Source organism: Palaemon carinicauda, chromosome 13, assembly GCF_036898095.1.
Source record: "Palaemon carinicauda isolate YSFRI2023 chromosome 13, ASM3689809v2, whole genome shotgun sequence".
Lineage (NCBI taxonomy): Eukaryota > Metazoa > Arthropoda > Malacostraca > Decapoda > Palaemonidae > Palaemon > Palaemon carinicauda.
Genome location: NC_090737.1, coordinates 136,888,497 through 136,909,050, shown reverse-complemented (window position 1 = coordinate 136,909,050; position 20,554 = coordinate 136,888,497). Strand labels below are relative to the sequence as shown.

The 20,554-nt window shown below is 37.4% G+C and overlaps 1 protein-coding gene across 1 annotated transcript in view; it reads right to left on the bottom strand.

Moving 5' to 3' along the window:
• Positions 1 to 20,554, bottom strand: part of LOC137651835 (collagen alpha chain CG42342-like) — a 141,761-nt gene that overhangs the window by 5,582 nt on the left and 115,625 nt on the right. Inside the window, exons 23-25 of the mRNA XM_068385056.1 lie at positions 13,652 to 13,687; positions 12,810 to 12,944; positions 11,270 to 11,475 (exon numbers count right to left, since the gene is read on the bottom strand). Of these exons, the coding sequence (XP_068241157.1) occupies positions 11,317 to 11,475; positions 12,810 to 12,944; positions 13,652 to 13,687 (330 nt within the window). The 3' untranslated portion in view covers positions 11,270 to 11,316. The remainder of the gene's footprint in view (positions 1 to 11,269; positions 11,476 to 12,809; positions 12,945 to 13,651; positions 13,688 to 20,554) is intronic.

Here is a 20,554-nt window from a genome sequence, read left to right as displayed (position 1 = left end):
TGTGCAAACTTCATCAGAAAAAAGGGATACGTGTAATGAAAATGAAGAGCAGCAAGAGAAATACTCAAGACCCCCTTGAAAGCAAAACCACAAACTCGAGGAAGAGATGATAGTTTTCATACATCAAAAAGCTCATAGTTTTATATAAAGAAGGGGCAACACTCGGCTAGACACTAGCTGCCATAAATTTTTCAGAAAGAAAAAAAAAACTGGGGAGCTAAATTTCCACTAGTATCAAGGTCCAGCAAACTATATTTTTCTGAACATTAAAGTTTCAAGTTAGTTTAGCTCTAGGAGAAACACCCCATTTGTATGCAAGAGCTAAAACTTTCCAACCCTACAAAAATCTGTCAAAATACCAAGAAAACTGTACAGCAAACAATTGCTTGGCTATTCAACTTGTAATTAGTAAAGGTCAATCTACAGATAGAAAGAATTTTCTAATAGGGCAACAAGACCTCTTAAACTACTCCCAGAGAGACCTATAATTAAATCTTTGAAAATATAAGCAGCAAAAGTAGGCATAAGTGAAAAATAAGTATGTTTACGGACAAACCAGTGTCAAGACTATCAGGAATATCTTGCAGGAATTAATAAAAAAACAAAAACTAAATGCTGATTTCAGCTCTATTGGTGTTAGTGTCACTGATGGTAAAATGACAACAGTAAAACATTCGCCATTAGTGGCTACACTTAAGTAGCTATTATCAATGTTTTATAAACAACTTGAAGATGCTGTAGTTGCGATATCTTACATAATACCATCCACTTGGGCAAAGGAAATGCATCTGTAAGTTGCAATTCAGATTTTACCCCCCCCCCCCCAAACATAAGAGGACATAAATGAATCCTTGAGCATTGTAGAAAATAGTAATATTGGTTGTCATTACTTGCTCAGTGATAATTTTACTTGCCCTTCTGTTCAAATACAGAGACTGGTCAAAAACAACCAAAATAAGGGTTAAGCACTTTCTTCAGTGAAATCAATTTAGCTTTTACCATGTGAATCAATGCTTAGAACATCTTTCATAAAAGGGCTAGGCACTTTAACAGGGTCTGGTTAGACCATGGACTCAACATATTGTTTTGAGATTGATTGATTGATTTAAAGTTTTCAGGCATCCTGACATCTAAGGTCATTGACGCCGGTAACATTTAATTTATGTATACAAAAATAAAATAAAAGAGTATTCAATTAAAATCATAAAATTTGAATGTCATAAAAGTTAAATATTTTTCAGAAGACCTGCTTCTGAAATAAATCTAAAAATGCCACTTGCATGGTAGGACACATTTCCAAGAATCTTGTTAAGGATGAACCTGCCACCCTCACCTCGAGCCTCAAACAAATATCTATTCCTTAAGTTGTTATAATTGGGGCATTCGGTCAACAAATGCCTTACTGTTAGAGGTACTAAACAGTCGTCACAATACGGTTGGTGTTGGCCCTTCAGCAGAAACTCGTGTCAACAGAGTGTGACCAATATGGAGACGACGACAGAGACTTCTCCCATTTTCGGGAGATCATATTATACCTCCAAGGAGATATGTCATTTGTTACCTCTCGCATTTTATTGAACAGTCTATCAACCATCTGAGTAAAAAAGAATAAACATTTTTGGTTTATCTTGTCGTATTCACATCACTTTTGACCTGACTATATTAACTAAACCTAAATCCTGGTGGAAATTACTATCGCTCATCTGTTTGTCTCCAAGTTCAAGGAAATTAACTCTTCTCCATGAGAGCACTTTCACCTACTTTATACAGTGCATAGATTACCCTATAAGACTGGCTAAAATAAAGGGACGAAGTCACTGATACAAGTCCATTTGACTAGTAACATATGCAATAAGAAGCTCTAGAAGGCAAAACAAATCACAGGAGGTTTGGGTGCCAATTTACATGAAACGGTAGCAAACAGGCATGTGCTGCTACCAGTTATATGAAGATTTTAAAGACATTATGGGGGAAAGCTTGGCATTCATGATAGCTAAGAAGTGATGTTTACAGTTCAGAGAATATATTTAGCAAATAGGGCAAATCAAATTTATTTAGGAATTTGAAACCAAACAAGCACAAGAGATTATTCAGTGGCTTTGGGGGTACACCAGCAGCTGCAGCATCAAGAAACATGCCAAGAGGTTGGAAGGAAAAAAAAAAAAAAAAAAAAAAAAAAAGGAACTGAGGTATAATAGGTAGTTTTACTTCAATTCTTATTTCAAAGATACTATTGTGAACCATAGGTAAAATTAAATGGAATAATTAGGTACAGTTCACTCCAGAATTTCACTAATTTATTTCAGAATTTACTGAAAATTAGAAACTCCAGAATATTGTTTGGTTGCCAAAGGTCGCCTTAAGAAGTATATAGTTCTGAGATTACTTTTTTGCCGGGAATTAATAATGCTAACAGAAATGTTACCCTTACTTATCATTGCGTATCTTTAATAAATAGCCTCTGTCAAATATTTCTATATCTACGAAACCCACTCATTTCTATGTGAGCCCATCAGAGAAATTGTAAACCACTTGCATGATTTCAAGCTACTGGTCTCAAACATTCACAAATATTTTCCTTAATACTGTATATAAGAAGATATTACAATGGTAAATGTTTAAGTTACTGTATCCTTAGAAATTAGAAATGCACAAAGCCATTTCTAAAGTGAACCATCATTTTTCAACATATGCCCCAAAGGGGAGCCACGATTTTGCTCAACTTTCTTGCCAAATACGCAAACATCCAAATGATAACTGACGACAATTAGCAAGCTATGAAAACTTTGACAATCTAACATGTTGGTATTCGAGCCTATTAATTATAAATTTTTTTGAATAAGTTTGGAAATCATATGCACAGTCAGCTAGAAACTAAAATCTTCAACTAATTCAAGATAATGCTATCAAGGATGTATGTGAACATCAATTAAGGTACAGAAGTAGGGGACAGGGGGTCCACTACTTCTGTACCCTAATTGATGTTCACGCACGTTAACAGATTTTTTGTTAAGTCAAAGTCAACAGCACACCTTGTACAAATCAAAACTAATTGTATTGATTCCACCAGCCAAATAAAATTTTAGGATGACTACTGCAAAGAATTTTCAACTGCTCAAATGAAGTGATAGTTAACATGGGCCAAACATGGCTTCCCAATTTTGGTTTGCCATAATCACAGATGGGTTTCTTTTCCACGTTTTCCAGGTATCATGGGAGTTAGATATCGCATGACTTTGGGATATTTATATCCATTTCCACACACTTTGTCAGGATAATTTTTTCCGAAACGTCAAATTTCCTAAATAAAATAAACTTTCATATGTAATACCCAATGGCATTCATGGCAATCCAAATATCACCTTTAGATTCTAATTAGTTGTGTTAGTTTATAAAGTTGCAGTATTACAGCAATTACAGTTTTGTTCAAGACTAAATTACAAAAGCTCTGGTTGTACATTTATGGGATTTTTTTTCTTCAATATACAGTACAATGCATGCTGTAACTATAGTCCATTTTAGGATTAAAAGGATCTCTATATCAATAAGATTTCCCATGCACAGTTGTCCTTGGTAACGGTGCATTCATGAATGGCATGCTACATACCTAAATAACCATACTTTTACTTTTGCATACCTTATAACTATCACTACAGTCCAATAGCTACCAGTTAATATCAAGAAACTAATTCAGGTCAAGAGAGTTCACTATAGCATGGCACAGAAAGGATTAAGGATTAATGATTCTTTTAAATATTTAGGAACTATGATCTAATACATGGTTTTTAGAATTGGAGTTCAATTAAAAGACTGAAAAAAAATAAAATTGGACGATGGTCAAGTTTAGTAAAATTTGGATATCAAAATCGCCTGAAACTGTAAAAACCAGGATATATCAGTTTCGAGAGGTCTGTGTTACTGTATAGAGAAGAGTCATGGTATGACAATGAAACATTCCAACCAAACAGATTTAGTAGATTTGGGAAAGCACTTAGAAAAATTAGAGTTAAATGGCATTACAAGATCAGAAAAACAGATTACTCAAGTGCCATACGTGGATGAAATCATGGCGAAGGGTAGATGGAGATGGTTTGAGCATGCTCTTGACACTACAAGAGATTACCTCAGACATTTAACTGGGCTCCACAAGGTACAAAAAGAGTTGGAAGACCTAGTCTCACATGGTTTAGAACAATGGAGAATGAAGCAGATAATGACGAATGGAGAAGTATTGAATTTTTAAAAGCTCAAAATAGGGAAGAGTTGGGAAATTTAACCAAGGCCCTTTGCGTCAATAGGTGTAGGAAATGATGATTAAAGGACCTCAATAATAAGACCTAAAGGTCGAAGACAAGTCTGTGTTCAAGAGCATCAGGGCTTTTCTGTGTCGGCAGCTTAATCTTGAAAGGTCTGGAGTAATTATGGACCTCCAAAACATTTCAATGACATTCTTTCAGGCAAAAACCCTACAACTAACTCCTTTGTTAGCAAAAATGCTAGAAAAAGGAGCAATAGAGAAAGGTAAATTTATAAAATTCAAGGCCAGACTGTTCAGCATAATTAGGAATATTGCGATACTAAACTTCTCTCCTCTTAAACGTATCACATGAGACTAGTTAAAGATGACGCCTGTTACTCATGTCCGGAAAATTACTACGTTTAAGGATTTTGTCCTAAAGACCGAGGAATCTTGCAGGCACATCCCTAGAGCAGCCCAATCTTTCGACTTTAATTCACACAGGTTCAGAGTCATGATGCCCTTTGGCCTCAATATAGCTCCAATTGTGTTAAAGTTTTTAAAATTGGCAAAATTAATGATCAAACTTCAATTGCGAGGAGTTCATTTCATTACCTACCTGGATGACATGCTAACCTGGACCAGCCATGATTGATATAATTGAAGTTTTGTGGCATCCTGACATCAGAGGTCATTGAGAGTTTCTTATAAATAAAAGTATATTAAATTTAAAACCACAACAGCAAAGAGGTCCTCATAAAATTTAAATAGTGTTCAGATTACTGACTTCAGAAATACTGTATCTAAAAATACTGCTGGCATAATAAAAGACTATGCTCTAGAATCCAAGCAAGGATGAACCTGCCATCCTCACTTCCAGCTTCAAACTCATCTATTTTGGTACTAAAGTAGGGCATTTATGCCTGCCTCACTGTTAAGAATACCAGGTAGTCATTGCAATATGGCTGGCATTGGATAGTTTTAACAAATTCATGTATCAACCAAGAGTGACCAATGCAGAGATGACAAAAAGTAGTCTCCCACTTTTGGGGCATCATGTTATACCTCCAAGGGCAGATAACTTATCTCTCTCGTCCTATTTTCTTCTAAACTATATCAATGTTATTGTCAATAACTATAAATTCTTAATGCTGGGAAAACACTGCTGCAGCATTATTTGCCAGTAAATCTACCTTCTCATTTCCAGATGCCTGTGTGCCGGAACCCAGCAAAATTGAACCGTTATACCTCTGCCAATAATAAAACGCCACTAAAACCTTTAAAACAAAATTGTTGCTGGAATTAAAAACTTCTAGAGCTTAAAGGACACACTTTGCATCACTGAAAAAAGTAAAATTTCCCACCTCCTTTAACAGTATTTTCTCGAATAGTGGTTAGTAGGCCATAAAGTTCGACAGTAAATACAGGCGCTGGTAGAGGAAGTGCACCTTTAATACTAAAACCATTACTTCATACTCCAAACCCAATGCCAGTATCAGATTTGGAGTCACCAGAAGATATAAAAGTCCCTATGTTCGTTCTGCAACATGTTCCATAAAGAGATCTGGCTTTTTAGTTATTTAATACCAAAAAAATATTTACAGAAATATCTGATAATTTCCAAAGAGGGGTTGATATCTTAAAAGGAAGCAAATGAACTTCCAAAGTACACCGACACACTGATTCAGGAGTGAACACCTTTCCTCAACCTTAGCGTGGTTTCGCCCACATTCACGTCGACGTTGTAGGCCCCCTACCCACATCACAGGGAAAATGTTTCCTGTTATCGACCGCTCCACTCGTTGGCCTGAGGCCATTCCCATGGAAACTTCGTTTGCCTCAAGCACCTTACTTCTAGCTTTATCATCTCTGTAACAAATGTTTTACCTGAAAACCATAAGGTTGAGGAGATTTTAGGTGCAACTCAAAGTATGTTGGGTACCTTTCAAGGTTTGCAGTCTGATAGGCTAGATTTAGGAAGTCTTTGCAACCTAAACTAATGTAATACCGAATAGAAGACTTTGGGTAAACGTCTAAAGGTAACTTTTCACCGTCAACAAAGAGGCTTGGGATAGGCACAGTTCTAAAGGTTACTGTGGCCAATCTTAATACGAGTATGGTGTATGGAATTAAATCTTTAATCAGCTTTGGGTGGCTGTGGAGTATATTTCACACCAATAGCTAATTTTTTGAAAAAATAAGGTCTTGTATAACTAATATAGTTTTGCATCTGCTCCACCATGATGTACACTACAAAAATTTTTAATTGTCAACCATCTCAAGACACCTTTAAAGCTTTCAAGTGAGAAAGCCATGTAAGCCTACAATCAAACATCAATCCTATAAGTCTAGCTTCACTCGCACATTGGATCCGTTGACCTTTGATGTACGTATCCGGGTCTGGATGTTCTCTCCAGATAAGACTAATGGACAACAGCTATTTTTGTCTAAAACAAATCCATTCATTTCAAGCTACTGAATTTTGTTGATGTAGTTTTAATTTCCTTTCAACTGTCGAGATTCTTGGGGATAAATTTGCCTGCTATCCTTTTCTACTTTTCTTCATACAGAACATATTGGTGTTTTGCTGTTTGTTGACTGAGGAAACGAAAGATATCCATGACTGGGCAGCAGTAAGAGAATGCTTCACAAACAGTGTCCCACAAATTATCACAACCTAAACTTCAGTCAATTTTAATAAAAATCAGACTAGTTCCAGAAAGGATATTCCAGTGGCTAGGCCAGCACTGGAACATGACGAAAGCCGCATAAAGCTTCCCAAGGACATTAAGAACAGATTAAGTCACAAGATCAATATATTTCTTCAGTCTTTTCTCCTCCAGACTCCATTGATGATCTTGGCCTCCTACAGAAAATACCAAGTCGACTCAGTGTAAAGACCAGGTTTAGAGCCCTCAATTGGGTGTGGAGGAGAGCAGCTCTCAGGGGATCTTCAACTTTCGTAGTTAGCCAGTTGCTATAAGATTCCTCAGGTCTATGACCTCGCCAAACTTCACCTCATGTTGGTCCCATAGGTTCCCTCCCCAGTATCAACGATCATTCTTACAAAATCAAAATTGGGCTGTGGAGGACACAGAAGACCTGCGTGTTCAGGAAGTGGTCCCCCTAGTTAGCAGCATACCACAAATGTGCTGGAATTAATAGTTTTTTGCAACACTGAAAAAGCTCCAAGTACTAACATTTTCACAAAATCAGACGGCAGTGTGTAGTCTCAGGAGGGGAGGATCACTCAAGATATCTCAATGCAGCGATTCTCCTAATTACGAAGCTTTTTATTTGAGGAATCAACACTCACTCCGTTTCCCCTTTCCTACATCAACATGATGATAGACTCCCTGTGCGGGTTCAGACAGAACCCTCGACACTTGGACATTGGATATATCATGCTCACCCAAGTATGCACAAACTAGGTGTGTAGGTGGAGGCAATTTTCCGTTATGGTACGCGATCATATTTCTCTGGTATTAGCTCTGTAAGACCACACCATACATTAAATCCACAAATATGTTTTAAAAGGATAAACCCATTTTTCGGGAGGTGTTGTGTGGTCTCCAATACCTACCCTCCTCTCTATTCCTCTGCTGGGAAGGAGGCATAAGATTCTTAATATGAAAAATGGTATACAAGAGCCTAAAAGTACTGCTGAATATTTGATCCAGTGCCAGTACTGGTTCTGGTGAATTATTATTGGTTATCAGACTTATTTCAGCATAAATGCTGAGAAATGCTTCAGAAATGAATCCATGGGTCTCTCTCACTTTAGTATCATGTTTATTCATGGCCCTCAAGAAATTATTTTTTATTGGATTCCCAGTTCTAGCCTTCCACAGGAAACAGCACCTCCACAAAACTTTTTTTTAATGTAATGGAGTGGACGATGATAAGAGTAAGCAACCAAATCTAATTTGAATGGTAGGATGCCTATACAGTACACAACTTTCAAGGAGATATGGGTGTGGGGGGGAGAACTGTCTTAATACGTCTAGACTAACTTTAAATACCAACTGATCTTGCCATAAGGAGGATGCCTGAGCTAATTCATAAATATAAAATATCTGAAAGGAATAGTCTGTGTATTATTGATTTTAAATAAGAGGTAACCTCTCTCCATTTTATATGCACATTGGTAGACTTAAGGTAGAAAGGAAAAAATATATATCACAAAGTAGACATTAACATTTTGAGATTAAAAACTATTCTAAAGTATTTGTCTACTTATGTAGAATAAATACTTAGTTACAAAATTTTTCTTGTGAATCAATGCAAGTCACAAGAAATGAAATGGCAAGTATGATACACTCAAGTGAAATAAAAATCAATAAGGATACAGAAAAGCACTCCAGAGTGCTGTAGTGGAATATCCAAAATGAATCAGTGATGATGTCAATGGAACTACTGTATACAAAAACAAATATTTGGCTACAACCATAATAGAAACAAATATAAGGGTTCCTTCTGAGTAATTTAAACCATAAGCTTTCCTCAGAAGGACTATGCTTACCAATTCCTATCTTTTTTTTTTTCTTCTATCCAACACTTATGCAAATGCTAAAATAAAGCAATATCACCCTTCTGGATCTTTAATAATTAGGAAATGCAGTGCACGTGCACTAAGCATGGCAGGTTTAGGTTTATACAATACTCTGCATTCACTAGCTACTGGCACAAGGATATTTTTGGAAAGCTCCAAATTAAAACTAAAAAAGTTTACTGTACTGTTTTTGAAGCCATGAACAGTTATAAAATAATGTCTCAAATGCATCATTCATCAGCAAAATAAAAAGCACATTCCTACAGATTGTGATTAATGAATATCTAGAAGGCAAAATAAACTAGTCCGGTGGGCTAAAAAGGGAGGTGCAAAGCTTGGGGGGAAAAAAGGAAGCCACAAAACTGGGGGGGGGGGGGGGGGGAAATAGGGAGGTGCAAAGCTTGGGGGAAAAATGGGGGTCCCTGCAAAGCTTGGGACAAGGGGGTGCAGTGAAAAACTTGGGGGAAAAGGAGGTACAATCCTTAGGGGGTAATAGTGGGGAGCAAAGCTTTGGGGGGGGGGGTAATAGTGGGGTGCAAAGCTTTGGGGGTGTAATAGTGGGGTGCAAGGCTTTGGGGGGGTAATAGTGGGGTGCAAGGCTTTGGGGGGGTAATGGTGGGGTGCAAGGCTTTGGGGGGGTAATAGTGGGGTGCAAGGCTTTGGGGGGGTAATAGTGGGGTGCAAGGCTTTGGGGGGGTAATAGTGGGGTGCAAGGCTTTGGGGGGGTAATGGTGGGGTGCAAGGCTTTGGGGGGGTAATAGTGGGGTGCAAGGCTTTGGGGGGGTAATGGTGGGGTGCAAGGCTTTGGGGGGGTAATGGTGGGGTGCAAGGCTTTGGGGGGGTAATGGTGGGGTGCAAGGCTTTGGGGGTGTAATAGTGGGGTGCAAGGCTTTGGGGGGGGTAATAGTGGGGTGCAAGGCTTTGGGGGGGGGTAATAGTGGGGTGCAAGGCTTTGGGGGGGTAATAGTGGGGTGCAAGGCTTTGGGGGGGGGTAATAGTGGGGTGCAAGGCTTTGGGGGTGTAATAGTGGGGTGCAAGGCTTTGGGGGGGTAATAGTGGGGTGCAAGGCTTTGGGGGGGGTAATAGTGGGGTGCAAGGCTTTGGGGGGGGGTAATAGTGGGGTGCAAGGCTTTGGGGGGGGTAATAGTGGGGTGCAAGGCTTTGGGGGGGGGTAATAGTGGGGTGCAAGGCTTTGGGGGGGGTAATAGTGGGGTGCAAGGCTTTGGGGGGGGGTAATAGTGGGGTGCAAGGCTTTGGGGGGGGTAATAGTGGGGTGCAAGGCTTTGGGGGGGGTAATAGTGGGGTGCAAGGCTTTGGGGGGGGTAATAGTGGGGTGCAAGGCTTTGGGGGATAGTAGTGGGGTGCAAGGGGAGGTGCAAACCTGGGGGGGGGAAAGGAGAGAATGCTTGTGTGGGAACGGGGGGGGGGGGGGGGGGGGTTGCACCACATGGGGAAAAAGGGGTTGCACAACATGGGGAAAAAGGGGTTGCACCACGTGGGGGAAAAAGAGGGTTGCACCACGTGAGGGAAAAGGGGTTGCAATACGTGGGGGAAAAAGGGGGTTGCAATACGTGGGGGAAAAAGGGGGTTGCAATACGTGGGGGAAAAAGGGGGTTGCAATACGTGGGGAAAAGAGGGGGTTGCAATATGTGGAGAAAATAGGGGGTTGCAATGTGGGGAAAATAGGGGGTTGCAATGTGGGGAAAATAGGGGGTTGCAATGTGGGGAAAATAGGGGGTTGCAATGTGGGGAAAAAGGGGGTAGCAATACGCGGGGAAAAGGGGTAGCAATACGCGGGGAAAAGGGGTAGCAATACGCGGGGAAAAGGGGGTAGCAATACGCGGGGGAAAAGGGGTTATCAATACGCGGGGAAAAAGGGGTTAGCAATAAGCGGGGAAGAAAAAGGGGTTGCAATGCGTGGGGAAAAAAAGGGGGTTGCAATGCGTGGGGAAAAAAAGGGGGTTGCAATGCGTGGGGAAAAAAAGGGGGTTGCAATGCGTGGGGAAAAAAAGGGGGTTGCAATGCGTGGGGAAAAAAAGGGGGTTGCAATGCGTGGGGAGAAAAAGGGGGTTGCAATGAGTGGGGAAAAAGGGGGTTGCAATGAGTGGGGAAAAGGGTTGCAATGAGTGGGGAAAAGGGTTGCAATGAGTGGGGAAAAGGGTTGCAATGAGTGGGGAAAAGGGTTGCAATGAGTGGGGAAAAAGGGGTTGCAATATGTGGCGAAAAAAGGGTTGCAATATGTGGCGAAAAAAGGGTTGCAATACGTGGGGGGAAAAAAGGGGTACAATAAGTGAGGGGAAAAGGGGGTGCAACATGTGCAGAGAGAAAATGGATCTTTAACAAAGTTGACAGTATCATCAATAGGAAAGTGTTTGGATCTATCCATTCGGATTCATGCAATCCGACATCTGGGCAACAACAAACGAAGGTAGACATGTGTTTTACCATTAAATACTAACAGGATTAAAATGGCAACTCACTAGTGAGGATTGCTGAAGCATTAGTACGGTAAGTTAATGATAAGTCCTCATTTCAGAGAGTCTTCATCTTCCTCATCCTCATAATCGCCATAGTCATCGTATTCATCATAGTTAGGAGTAGTTGAGGGTGGTGGTTCCACAGGAAAAGCGCTGATAGGATTACCTAATCCAAAACCCTCAACGATAGGTCGAATAATATTCCTCCCCTAGATTATGAAGGGGATGCAAGATGGAAACTTAGTTTAATCTATTAAATATATTCATACAATTAGGTTTTTTTTTTTTTATTAACTCAGGCCATTTACTGAAAAAATTTACAAGTATCACAACAGGTTCCTTTCAACTTTAAAGTGTACCTTTTAATTTTTACCATATACAAAGTATTAGTTCCTGAAAATTTAAATTATGAACAAATCTATTATCTAGAAGCCTACGGTTACAGGTACCCATTATACAGTAAGAACACAGCCATAGTTATGCAAATATCCCCCTCTAATTTTGCCTTACCTGAAATTTAATCAATGAATTTGACTGTAGAATTGAATCTAGTAAAATATGGTAATTCGGAACTAGTAAAACGTGAAAGGTAGTAAGGAAGGGGTAAATGACTATGAGGAAGATTTAGTCAAAGCATTAAAAAGCAAAACGGCACAACTACGCTCGGAGTCTGTAGTAGCAGCTTGTATAAGGGTCTTGCGCTCAATGATGGCCATAACTACCAATTTTAGTTGGAATGTAATAACATGGCTACTCTATTACGATATTTGACAATTTCCAGACATAAGATTGCAAAAATTATTTCTCAAAAGATTTGTTCGAAGGTACAGGATACAAAATTAATTTAAGTGTTCATGAAAAGTTATACGACTACAGTAGTACACTTAACCATTGATAAAAGTATCTAGGATGTGAAAATCTCAGTAAAATGTTAAAAGTATCTAGTATTTCTATACAATGTCACTGCATATTAACCTGAAGTGTATAATTTATAGAAGTTTTATTTTTTTTTTCAAGTTAAGCTGTGATCAGCTCCATACTAAAGGCGTACTACAATATGTTATGCTCCAATTTGCTGCTTGAATGAAAAACAAATTAAAGGATATATTGGGATTTGATAAGTTGTAGTGCCATACAGAAAAAAAAGCATTAATACTGTATGCATAATTATTCATGGGAAAAAGCCATTCATAATCTTTTCACATACTGTACTGTAATCAGCAATTATACCTTTACAAAAATGTATGCTGTTAATCTACATCACTTTACAATCTCTTGATTACACCGGAGAACTTTACGGTTTATTTACAATGTAAGCAAAAAGCCTAATTTTACAGAAAATTTACAGCCTATTTACAAATTAAAAATCCTTTTACTATTACTGTACAATTACATACAAATACAATGTACTTAATTTTTCTAATACATAAATACGTACTTAGAATTTTTAATAACTGTAGCTGTACATTATTAAAGAACAATATAAAACCTCATTTAAAAGCAATATAGTTTCCTCACAGCAATTAAAATCACAATAACTAACCTCCCCGGGTCGCCATCCACATCCTGGCATTGGAAGCCCATCGGGTCCAGTTGGGCAGGGTGCATCAAGGCCGGGAACTCCCATTTCCCCCTTGGGCCCACTTTTACCGCGTCGTCCACGTCGACCCTGATTACCCTGTAGTTAGTTATTGTTCAAAACACAAAGGGGGTTCGCACAGTATGAATTCAGAATACCAGACTTCTTTTGGTTGTAAAATTAAATAATTCCAGTGGACTGTGAACTACAAAAACTAAAGAGAACAGAGACCTACAGCTTATTTTTATAAAAAACAGTATTGGTACTACAGTATTACTAAAAAAAAAACTGTATAAAACAAAAACCCACTTTCAATAGTGTAAAACCAACCTTGTCAATACTTATTAATTATTAACGCACTTACCAGATTTATCCCTAAGTCTGTTATTCTGTCTTACTGTACAAAAATTAATTACAGTACTTAAAATATAATTTTTGCATTTATCCAACATATTAAATGAGAACAGTCGGCAAAATTTAAAACCGGTTTTCAATGATTCAAAACAAGGAAAAAATTGACAATTTCAAACAAAATTTAAGCTAAACTAAAGTGTGTACAGTAGTTAATTCATAAAACAAAAAGGCATGTTTTCTGGATGTTAAACATTTGTTCCTAATATTGAAACTGCATTTGTAGAATCCCTTGCCGAGGTAATTTACTTTCACTTTGAAAATGACAATTTAATACAGTAAATATATCTGTTGAGTGTAAGGTATACTTACATCAGCACACACTTTCACTGGTTATCTACGCGAACTACGGATACATAAGATATAACAGCAAATTATATAACAGTTCAACTCACCCTTTCTCCTTTCATTCCCTTTTCTCCTTTTGGACCCTGACAGGAAAAAGATGACATAATGGATATCAGATGAAAATGCATTTACAATGTTTTTAGTAGATAAATTCTGATTAATCATGCCAAATGTGTATCTTATTTAAAAATCCCAATGATTTACTCGTTACTCACTGATTTAGTTTGATTTATAAGAGCACTGCAATTCAAGAAAAATTTCACGATATTAAAACTTTTTATGACTGGCTTAAGAACTGAAAGGAAATAAAAATCAATGATTGAAGATTCATCAATACAGGTCACATTTAGTTGGTACAGAGTTCAGTAATAAGGCCTAGAAAAGTTGAAGGTTTTCAACCTTGTTGCAAGTGTGAAGACTGATAAATATGAAAAGGTGGTCTTTGCTGGACCACCACTCATCACTCAATTGAAAAATTTGGAGATGATTTGTATTTTTCATAACTAAAAATCTTTAGCTATTACTTTTAGCTTAGCCGAAAGTAATACTCCCAATAGATATCAGTTTGTATTCCAGTTACGGAACAAATTAAATTTACCCAAAGCGTGTATAGAATGAGATCACCCCAGAACCACTAAGCATAGTGGTATGCTAGTGGAACACGCTATTTTCATGCTCAGACCACATAGATCATGTTCGATATTTTTTCCTGAACTTATTCTAGGCTTGCAGTGTTTCAGGTACCGATTCTTTTTTTTGGACACCTTAGGAGATTCTTTACACTTTACCTTGCCAACTATCTAAGTTTTACCACATTAAAGAATCAACCAGAGAAGAATTTAACAGCTTTTACCGCATAAAGCATTGTAGATAATCAGTTCAGGTACAGCAATATTACTTAAAACATTATGTATATGCACAATATTATATTCAAATGTAGTCTAATTTTGAACAAGGAAATTTAAAAAATATAAAAAGAAAAAAATAAACCCACTATTACATATACCCTTCAACTGTTTAAAAATTGTGAATATAACTATATTGCTAGAGCTAAGTATTAATTTCACCATATCAGAAAAATAAATTTCTAATATCAAAATTTAATAGAAATTCAAGAGAAAAGCCTAGAGCAGTCTTGAAAAATTCACATCTAGGCTTTTACATTGTCCATAAATTTCACGCCGTATATTGTCTAAAAATGTGATCTGCACCTAACATTGAGCATCTGTCAACTTTGTAAGATCGTCTAACTTATTTCTCCCAGAGAAATATGCTCCTCTTTATTGAGTTCACTTGTGAAAGAGTAAAAGCTAAAAGCTGGAATTACAAAAAAACCCCTTGAAACGTACCAATAAAAAAAATGCGAGCCCTCTGCTATTGAGCACCAAAATAAAATGTTGCCAGGCAGCCTATTACTTTCCATTTACAACTTGTTTAGGGTTGCCAAGTAATGTTCCTACACTTTATATACACGTAAACGTAATATTTTAAGAATGACCGTTTGACTTCAAAGACAAAATATCACAAAGGCAGTAATGACTAGATAGCAGTCAACATGGCATTCTGTGCTTGAAAATGGTACTTGTTCAATACACCTACGGTCATGTTAATCATCGCAACATGCATCTTTTTACTTTTTCAAACTAATAATTAAGGATGACTAACGTAAAGTTGGAACCAATGTGCAATACTAGTTAATAGTATGCTCCAATCATTTTGCTAATAAATTTAAAACCTTTAAATTTTACAATAGTCACCAAAACTAAAAAATTCTCATACCAGACCTACACATCTATAATCACTCACAAATTTTTAGAAAACTTATTTGCCAAAACTCAAAAGGGTTAAGCTTAGTATGACAGTAGTAGGTTCAACATTTATAATCTTCCTCTCCAATCAACAATTCGGTTATAACAACGTTGTCCCTGTCAACGCTGGTATTGTTGATAATGGGAATACGAGATCTATAATATTACGAGTGCCAGCAGAGTTATTCATCATCGAACCCTGGGAACAGCTGACAGGTCCTTCCCCCAACGCTATACTCCTTCCCCCAACGCTATACTAACAAACCTGGCTTCCTTTAATATGGCCTGCGAGTGTCCACGTAAAAGGTCATACCAAGAACTAGCCGATTGTTCATGTTGCCCCATATTTACAATTCTCACGTCATAGTTATACGACGACTTGAAAATTGTCAGACGGTATCTAAATATGCCTAAAGCGTAGAGATTGCCAAGAAAATAGACATGAGTAATTTATATGCTATAACTTATGTGGGGACATTTGGTACTTATAGCGTACAATATAAATTTATAAATTTGACGGAAAGGGCTCACCACTGCTTAGTAAATAGGATTATGATATAATCCACAGTGTTGAGGTTAATCGACAAAAATAAAAAGTTCTTAATGAACGAATACTTACCATTTATATATGAAAAGATAGGAAATTCTATGTTCTGAAAATTTATAGAAGGGATTTTCAAAATTAAAACATGAAAAGTGACAATATACAATCATTGCCAATATGTTTGAAACAAAATACAGCCAAAAAAATCTGTTCTATAAAAACAATTTGAATTTTATTTAAATGCTTTTTAAACAAAGAAAACCGGTTACAAGTAGTAGTTTGAAATGACGCCAAAATAACGTCGTTTCAGTGGGGCTGTGTCTCCCTAGAAAAAAATATTCCTACTAATGGTAAATGTTACATTACTGTAACTTGCAATTCTAAAGCAGTGAACAATGTATATATTTTGTTAAAAATGCACACGAAAAGGCGTATAGAAATATTAATAAGTACAATACAGCTAAATATTAAGAATGCTTACTACATCTAAATACAAGTAGCTAACACCCCTAATGCAAATGCATTGCAGCATCTACGATTAAAATACCGCAACATGTTAGCCATAACGGACTCCAGATTTTACCACAAACAAAAACATACCTGAAAACCATTAACCTTGTACCCCTTCTAGTTTTTCATAAAGTCCATTCATCTATACTGTAAATAAACTAAGAGGCTACAATAATCATTCAGTAGAGTGAATTAAAATTTTTAGTCAACCCTTTTACCCCCAAAGGACGTACAGGTAAGTTTCACAAAACCCATCCCTTTACCCCCATGGACGTACCGGTACGTCCTTGCAAAAAAATGCTATAAAAAATAATTTTTTCATATTTTTGATAATTTTGAGAAAATTCAGGCATTTTCCAAGAGAATGAGACCAACCTGACCTCTCTGACAAAAATTAAGGCTGTTAGAGCAATTTAAAAAAATATACAGCAAAATGTGCTGGGAAAAAAATAACCCCTTGGGGGTTAAGGGTTGGAAATTTCCAAAGAGCCTGGGGGTAAAAGGGTTAAAATAATTTATGTATGCAAAGCAAAAGAAAGTCATATTGTATTATACTCTTACAAGAAAAGTTAGAGAAACTAGTCTAGAACAGTAGGTGGAAACTAGTCTAGAACAGTAGGTGTTCAAAACTGCAATGAATGTGGAGTAAATTGCTTTAAACTCCAGCACTTAACTTTATTGCCCAAAATAACAGAGGGTCTAAAAAAATTGACCAAATTTAGAAAAACCTGATGTATAAAACAATATTCATGAGAACCTACGAGACTATAGTCTTAAAAATTTTAGACAAATACCAATTCCATACTAAGCTCAAGTAGTTGCATAAAAAAATTTTGCCTTTCAGAGAAATACTCCCTGCCTTAAATTATACCAAAAGGGTTGGTAACTACCCAAATGCATGTCCCAAACACTTTACCTAGTGGACTTTGCTTTGAAACACTTTCAACTCCTTTATACAAAATGAGACTAGTTTCATGGAGAACATTTTTGAATAGGGAAACCATAAATAGCTACTATTTCATCATGCATTAATGGCATGTATGCATAAATTATACCAACAATAAGCAAAATACATATGGTTTGCATGTCATGGTAAACCAGGGTTTATAAGGTGGGGCAAATGCAGCAATGAACAATTTTTATCTAACACCAACACTGTTCTATCATGACCTATGAAACCATATCACAGCATTTATATTACCATATAAAATAAAATTTATAATAACGTAAATGAAAAAATTTGTATTTTTCCTAACTATAAAACTCCTATGATTTCATCAAAGATGGAAATGGTGCGCAAGTCATGTCCACCCACCATGCCATTGCACAGCCACTTCGACCTTAAACCTAGGAATTGCAGGGTGGCTGAGGCAGAGAAACTTGAACACACTGGTTTGTATACAGTAATGGTAAAAATAAAAATTACTTTGCGATTTCTTCCTACCCGAATACAAAACATCTTTTAACACACCACCTTATGAGGAGGTTCCTACAACCATATTGATTGGTTTAAATAAAAAAATGTTAAAAGGAATTGAGCCAGTGAAAGTAGCCAAAATAATGATACCTCCCAGCCTCTTACCAGCTTGGTAAGAGGTTCCTACCCAGTGAATAGTAGACTTAACTCCTATATACATTAGGATATGCTTTAGTAGTCCATGAGAAATGGGTTTGCCTTTATGTGTATAGTCCTTCATGAGAAACGAGCTTGCATACATGTGTATAGTCGACGAGAAAGAGTTGCATACATGTGTATAGTCAACGAGAAATAGACTTGCATACATGTGTATAGTCCTCCATGACACATGGGCTTGCATACACATGTCAAGTCCTTTATGAGAAATGGGCTTGCTTGTGTGTGTAGTCCTTTATGAGAAATGGGCTTGCTTGTGTGTGTAGTCCTTTATGAGAAATGGGCTTGCTTGTGTGTGTAGTCCTTTATGAGAAATGAGCTTGCATACATGTGTATCTTCCCTTTATGTGGGAGTATGGGGGAAATCTAAGCCAAACTAAAATTCACTTTAATTTAAGTTAAACTCTGAATACATTAAGAGGAGGCAGATATGAAAGTGAAAAGAATGTGATAAAATATTTTTTCAATACTATATAATTGCATTACAATCAAAAAGTTGTGCAATATATAAAAAAATTTTACTAGTTGCAGTTCTATGCTTACACTAATGTAAACCTTTTTAAGTGATTAACAAATACAAAAAACATTAAAGTACCTTGCCATATTGTAGTTTACCTATTGGTCCTTAAGTACACAGCAAATTTAAAAAAAAGTACCTTGCCATATTGTAGTTTACCTATTGGTCCTTAAGTAAACAGCGGATTTAAAATTTAAATCTTTATTGCTGGTTTCTAAAAGGAGAACTTAAAATTTTATATAAAGGTATATGCATTATAAGTCCTTTTTGGGCTTAAAAATCTTAAATCTAGAAATTATTAAGGGAAAAAAAAATACTTCCAAGATTTCTTGTATTTACATTGTAGCTTTTCAGCTTATGTGGGTTGACTCGAACGTCACACCTTCACCAGCCAAGAGATTACTGTACACAAACCCTTTTCAGTATTTCAATTCACTCCACTATCTATAAACACTTTATGGGTATAGAGCCATCATGGATGTGTCAGTCTGCTTGTCCTTCAAAGTTAGAAGTCAGCAGATTGGTTCTTTCCACACCTTGGTAATAGGAAGCCTGGCTTACTTCAATCTAGCCTGCAGGTCTGCCTGAGTGAACCGTCATGACAAATAAAAGATTGTTCATATGGCCCTAAGGCTGCTCGATGGCCTCTAGTTCAGAAGAGCTGACTGAAAGGAGACCAACACCCTCACAAGCAGAGTTATAAACAAAGGATAGTGGGTCCAGCTTGTTTTTCTTGCAAATCAGCACAGTAATTCAAGGTGTGGGGCATGAGCTATGTTTGATAAGTGGTGATGTCCCAACTATTAAATTCAAGCCCAGTATAGAGGTAGATGTGGGGCAATGAAAACTTAGCATAGAATGGCGTGAACATAAGCCTTACTAGGACCACTGGATCAGGAAGTCAGCCATCAGACAACCATTCATCCCTATGGTAGTTGCCACTGGGTTTTTGGAGGGGGGGAGGGGAAAGAAGAAAAAAAATCCTTCCTTTGGTGTAGCAGCAACCACTAAACATTCTGCTTCTTCTATAGGCACGCACTTTGTATACATGGCTGGGGGTTGCCTTCTACAGCCTACCCATTCCTTGCCAAATGTCATCCTGGTGGTAAACCACATCTCACCTAGGTCTATCACCTGCCTACCCTCATCCTGGCGAAGTTTCATTGCCCGGACAGGAACAATCCAACGGCACAAAATGTCCAGGGATTCATTACTCACAAACATTTCTCAGAGGTCTTGTGACATATCGCATGTCATGGTAAAGTTGCCAAACCTACATTCAAGGTTTCTTCCACTAGAATTTTCCCCATACTCAATTCCTTCATAAGAGTAACTATTGAATATCATCTTTCCACCAAATTGGTTAGATTTTGAAACAAATACCAATAGTCAAGTTGTTGATATGGGGTAAATGTGAGAGGTTTTGGGGTGTGTACTCAGGTTGCAATACACCATCTGCAATGAAATGAACATAACTAGCCATCAGCTGCATTTGAAGGAATGAGAAGCAGGAACGTATAGGGGCACTCGAAGGCGATAGGATGTGTAACTGCTCCTTATTTATCCTTCCCCTTAATGGATTACACAGTAAAGTCTGTTTGGGGTGCAGATATCTATGGTTATCTTAGGATACGTCCCTGATTATACACGATATCTTCGGATAGTCGTTTCCGGGGGTTGGAACCCCGTGATACCCGACGGTAATTCTCTTGTAATATCAATCGCAGAAATATTATACTGTAGAAGTTGCCAGAAGGAACTTCCATCAGGACAACATAGCTCAAGCCCAAAAATAGATTTTTCCTAAGTCAAAATCCCTTTGTAAGGCCTGAAACTTAAAAGTAAAATTCTAATTCTACTGTAATGACATTGGCATAAGTGAGGTACAGTTTATTGCTAATGTTACTGTCTGCATTGAATGTAAGCAAAACTAACATT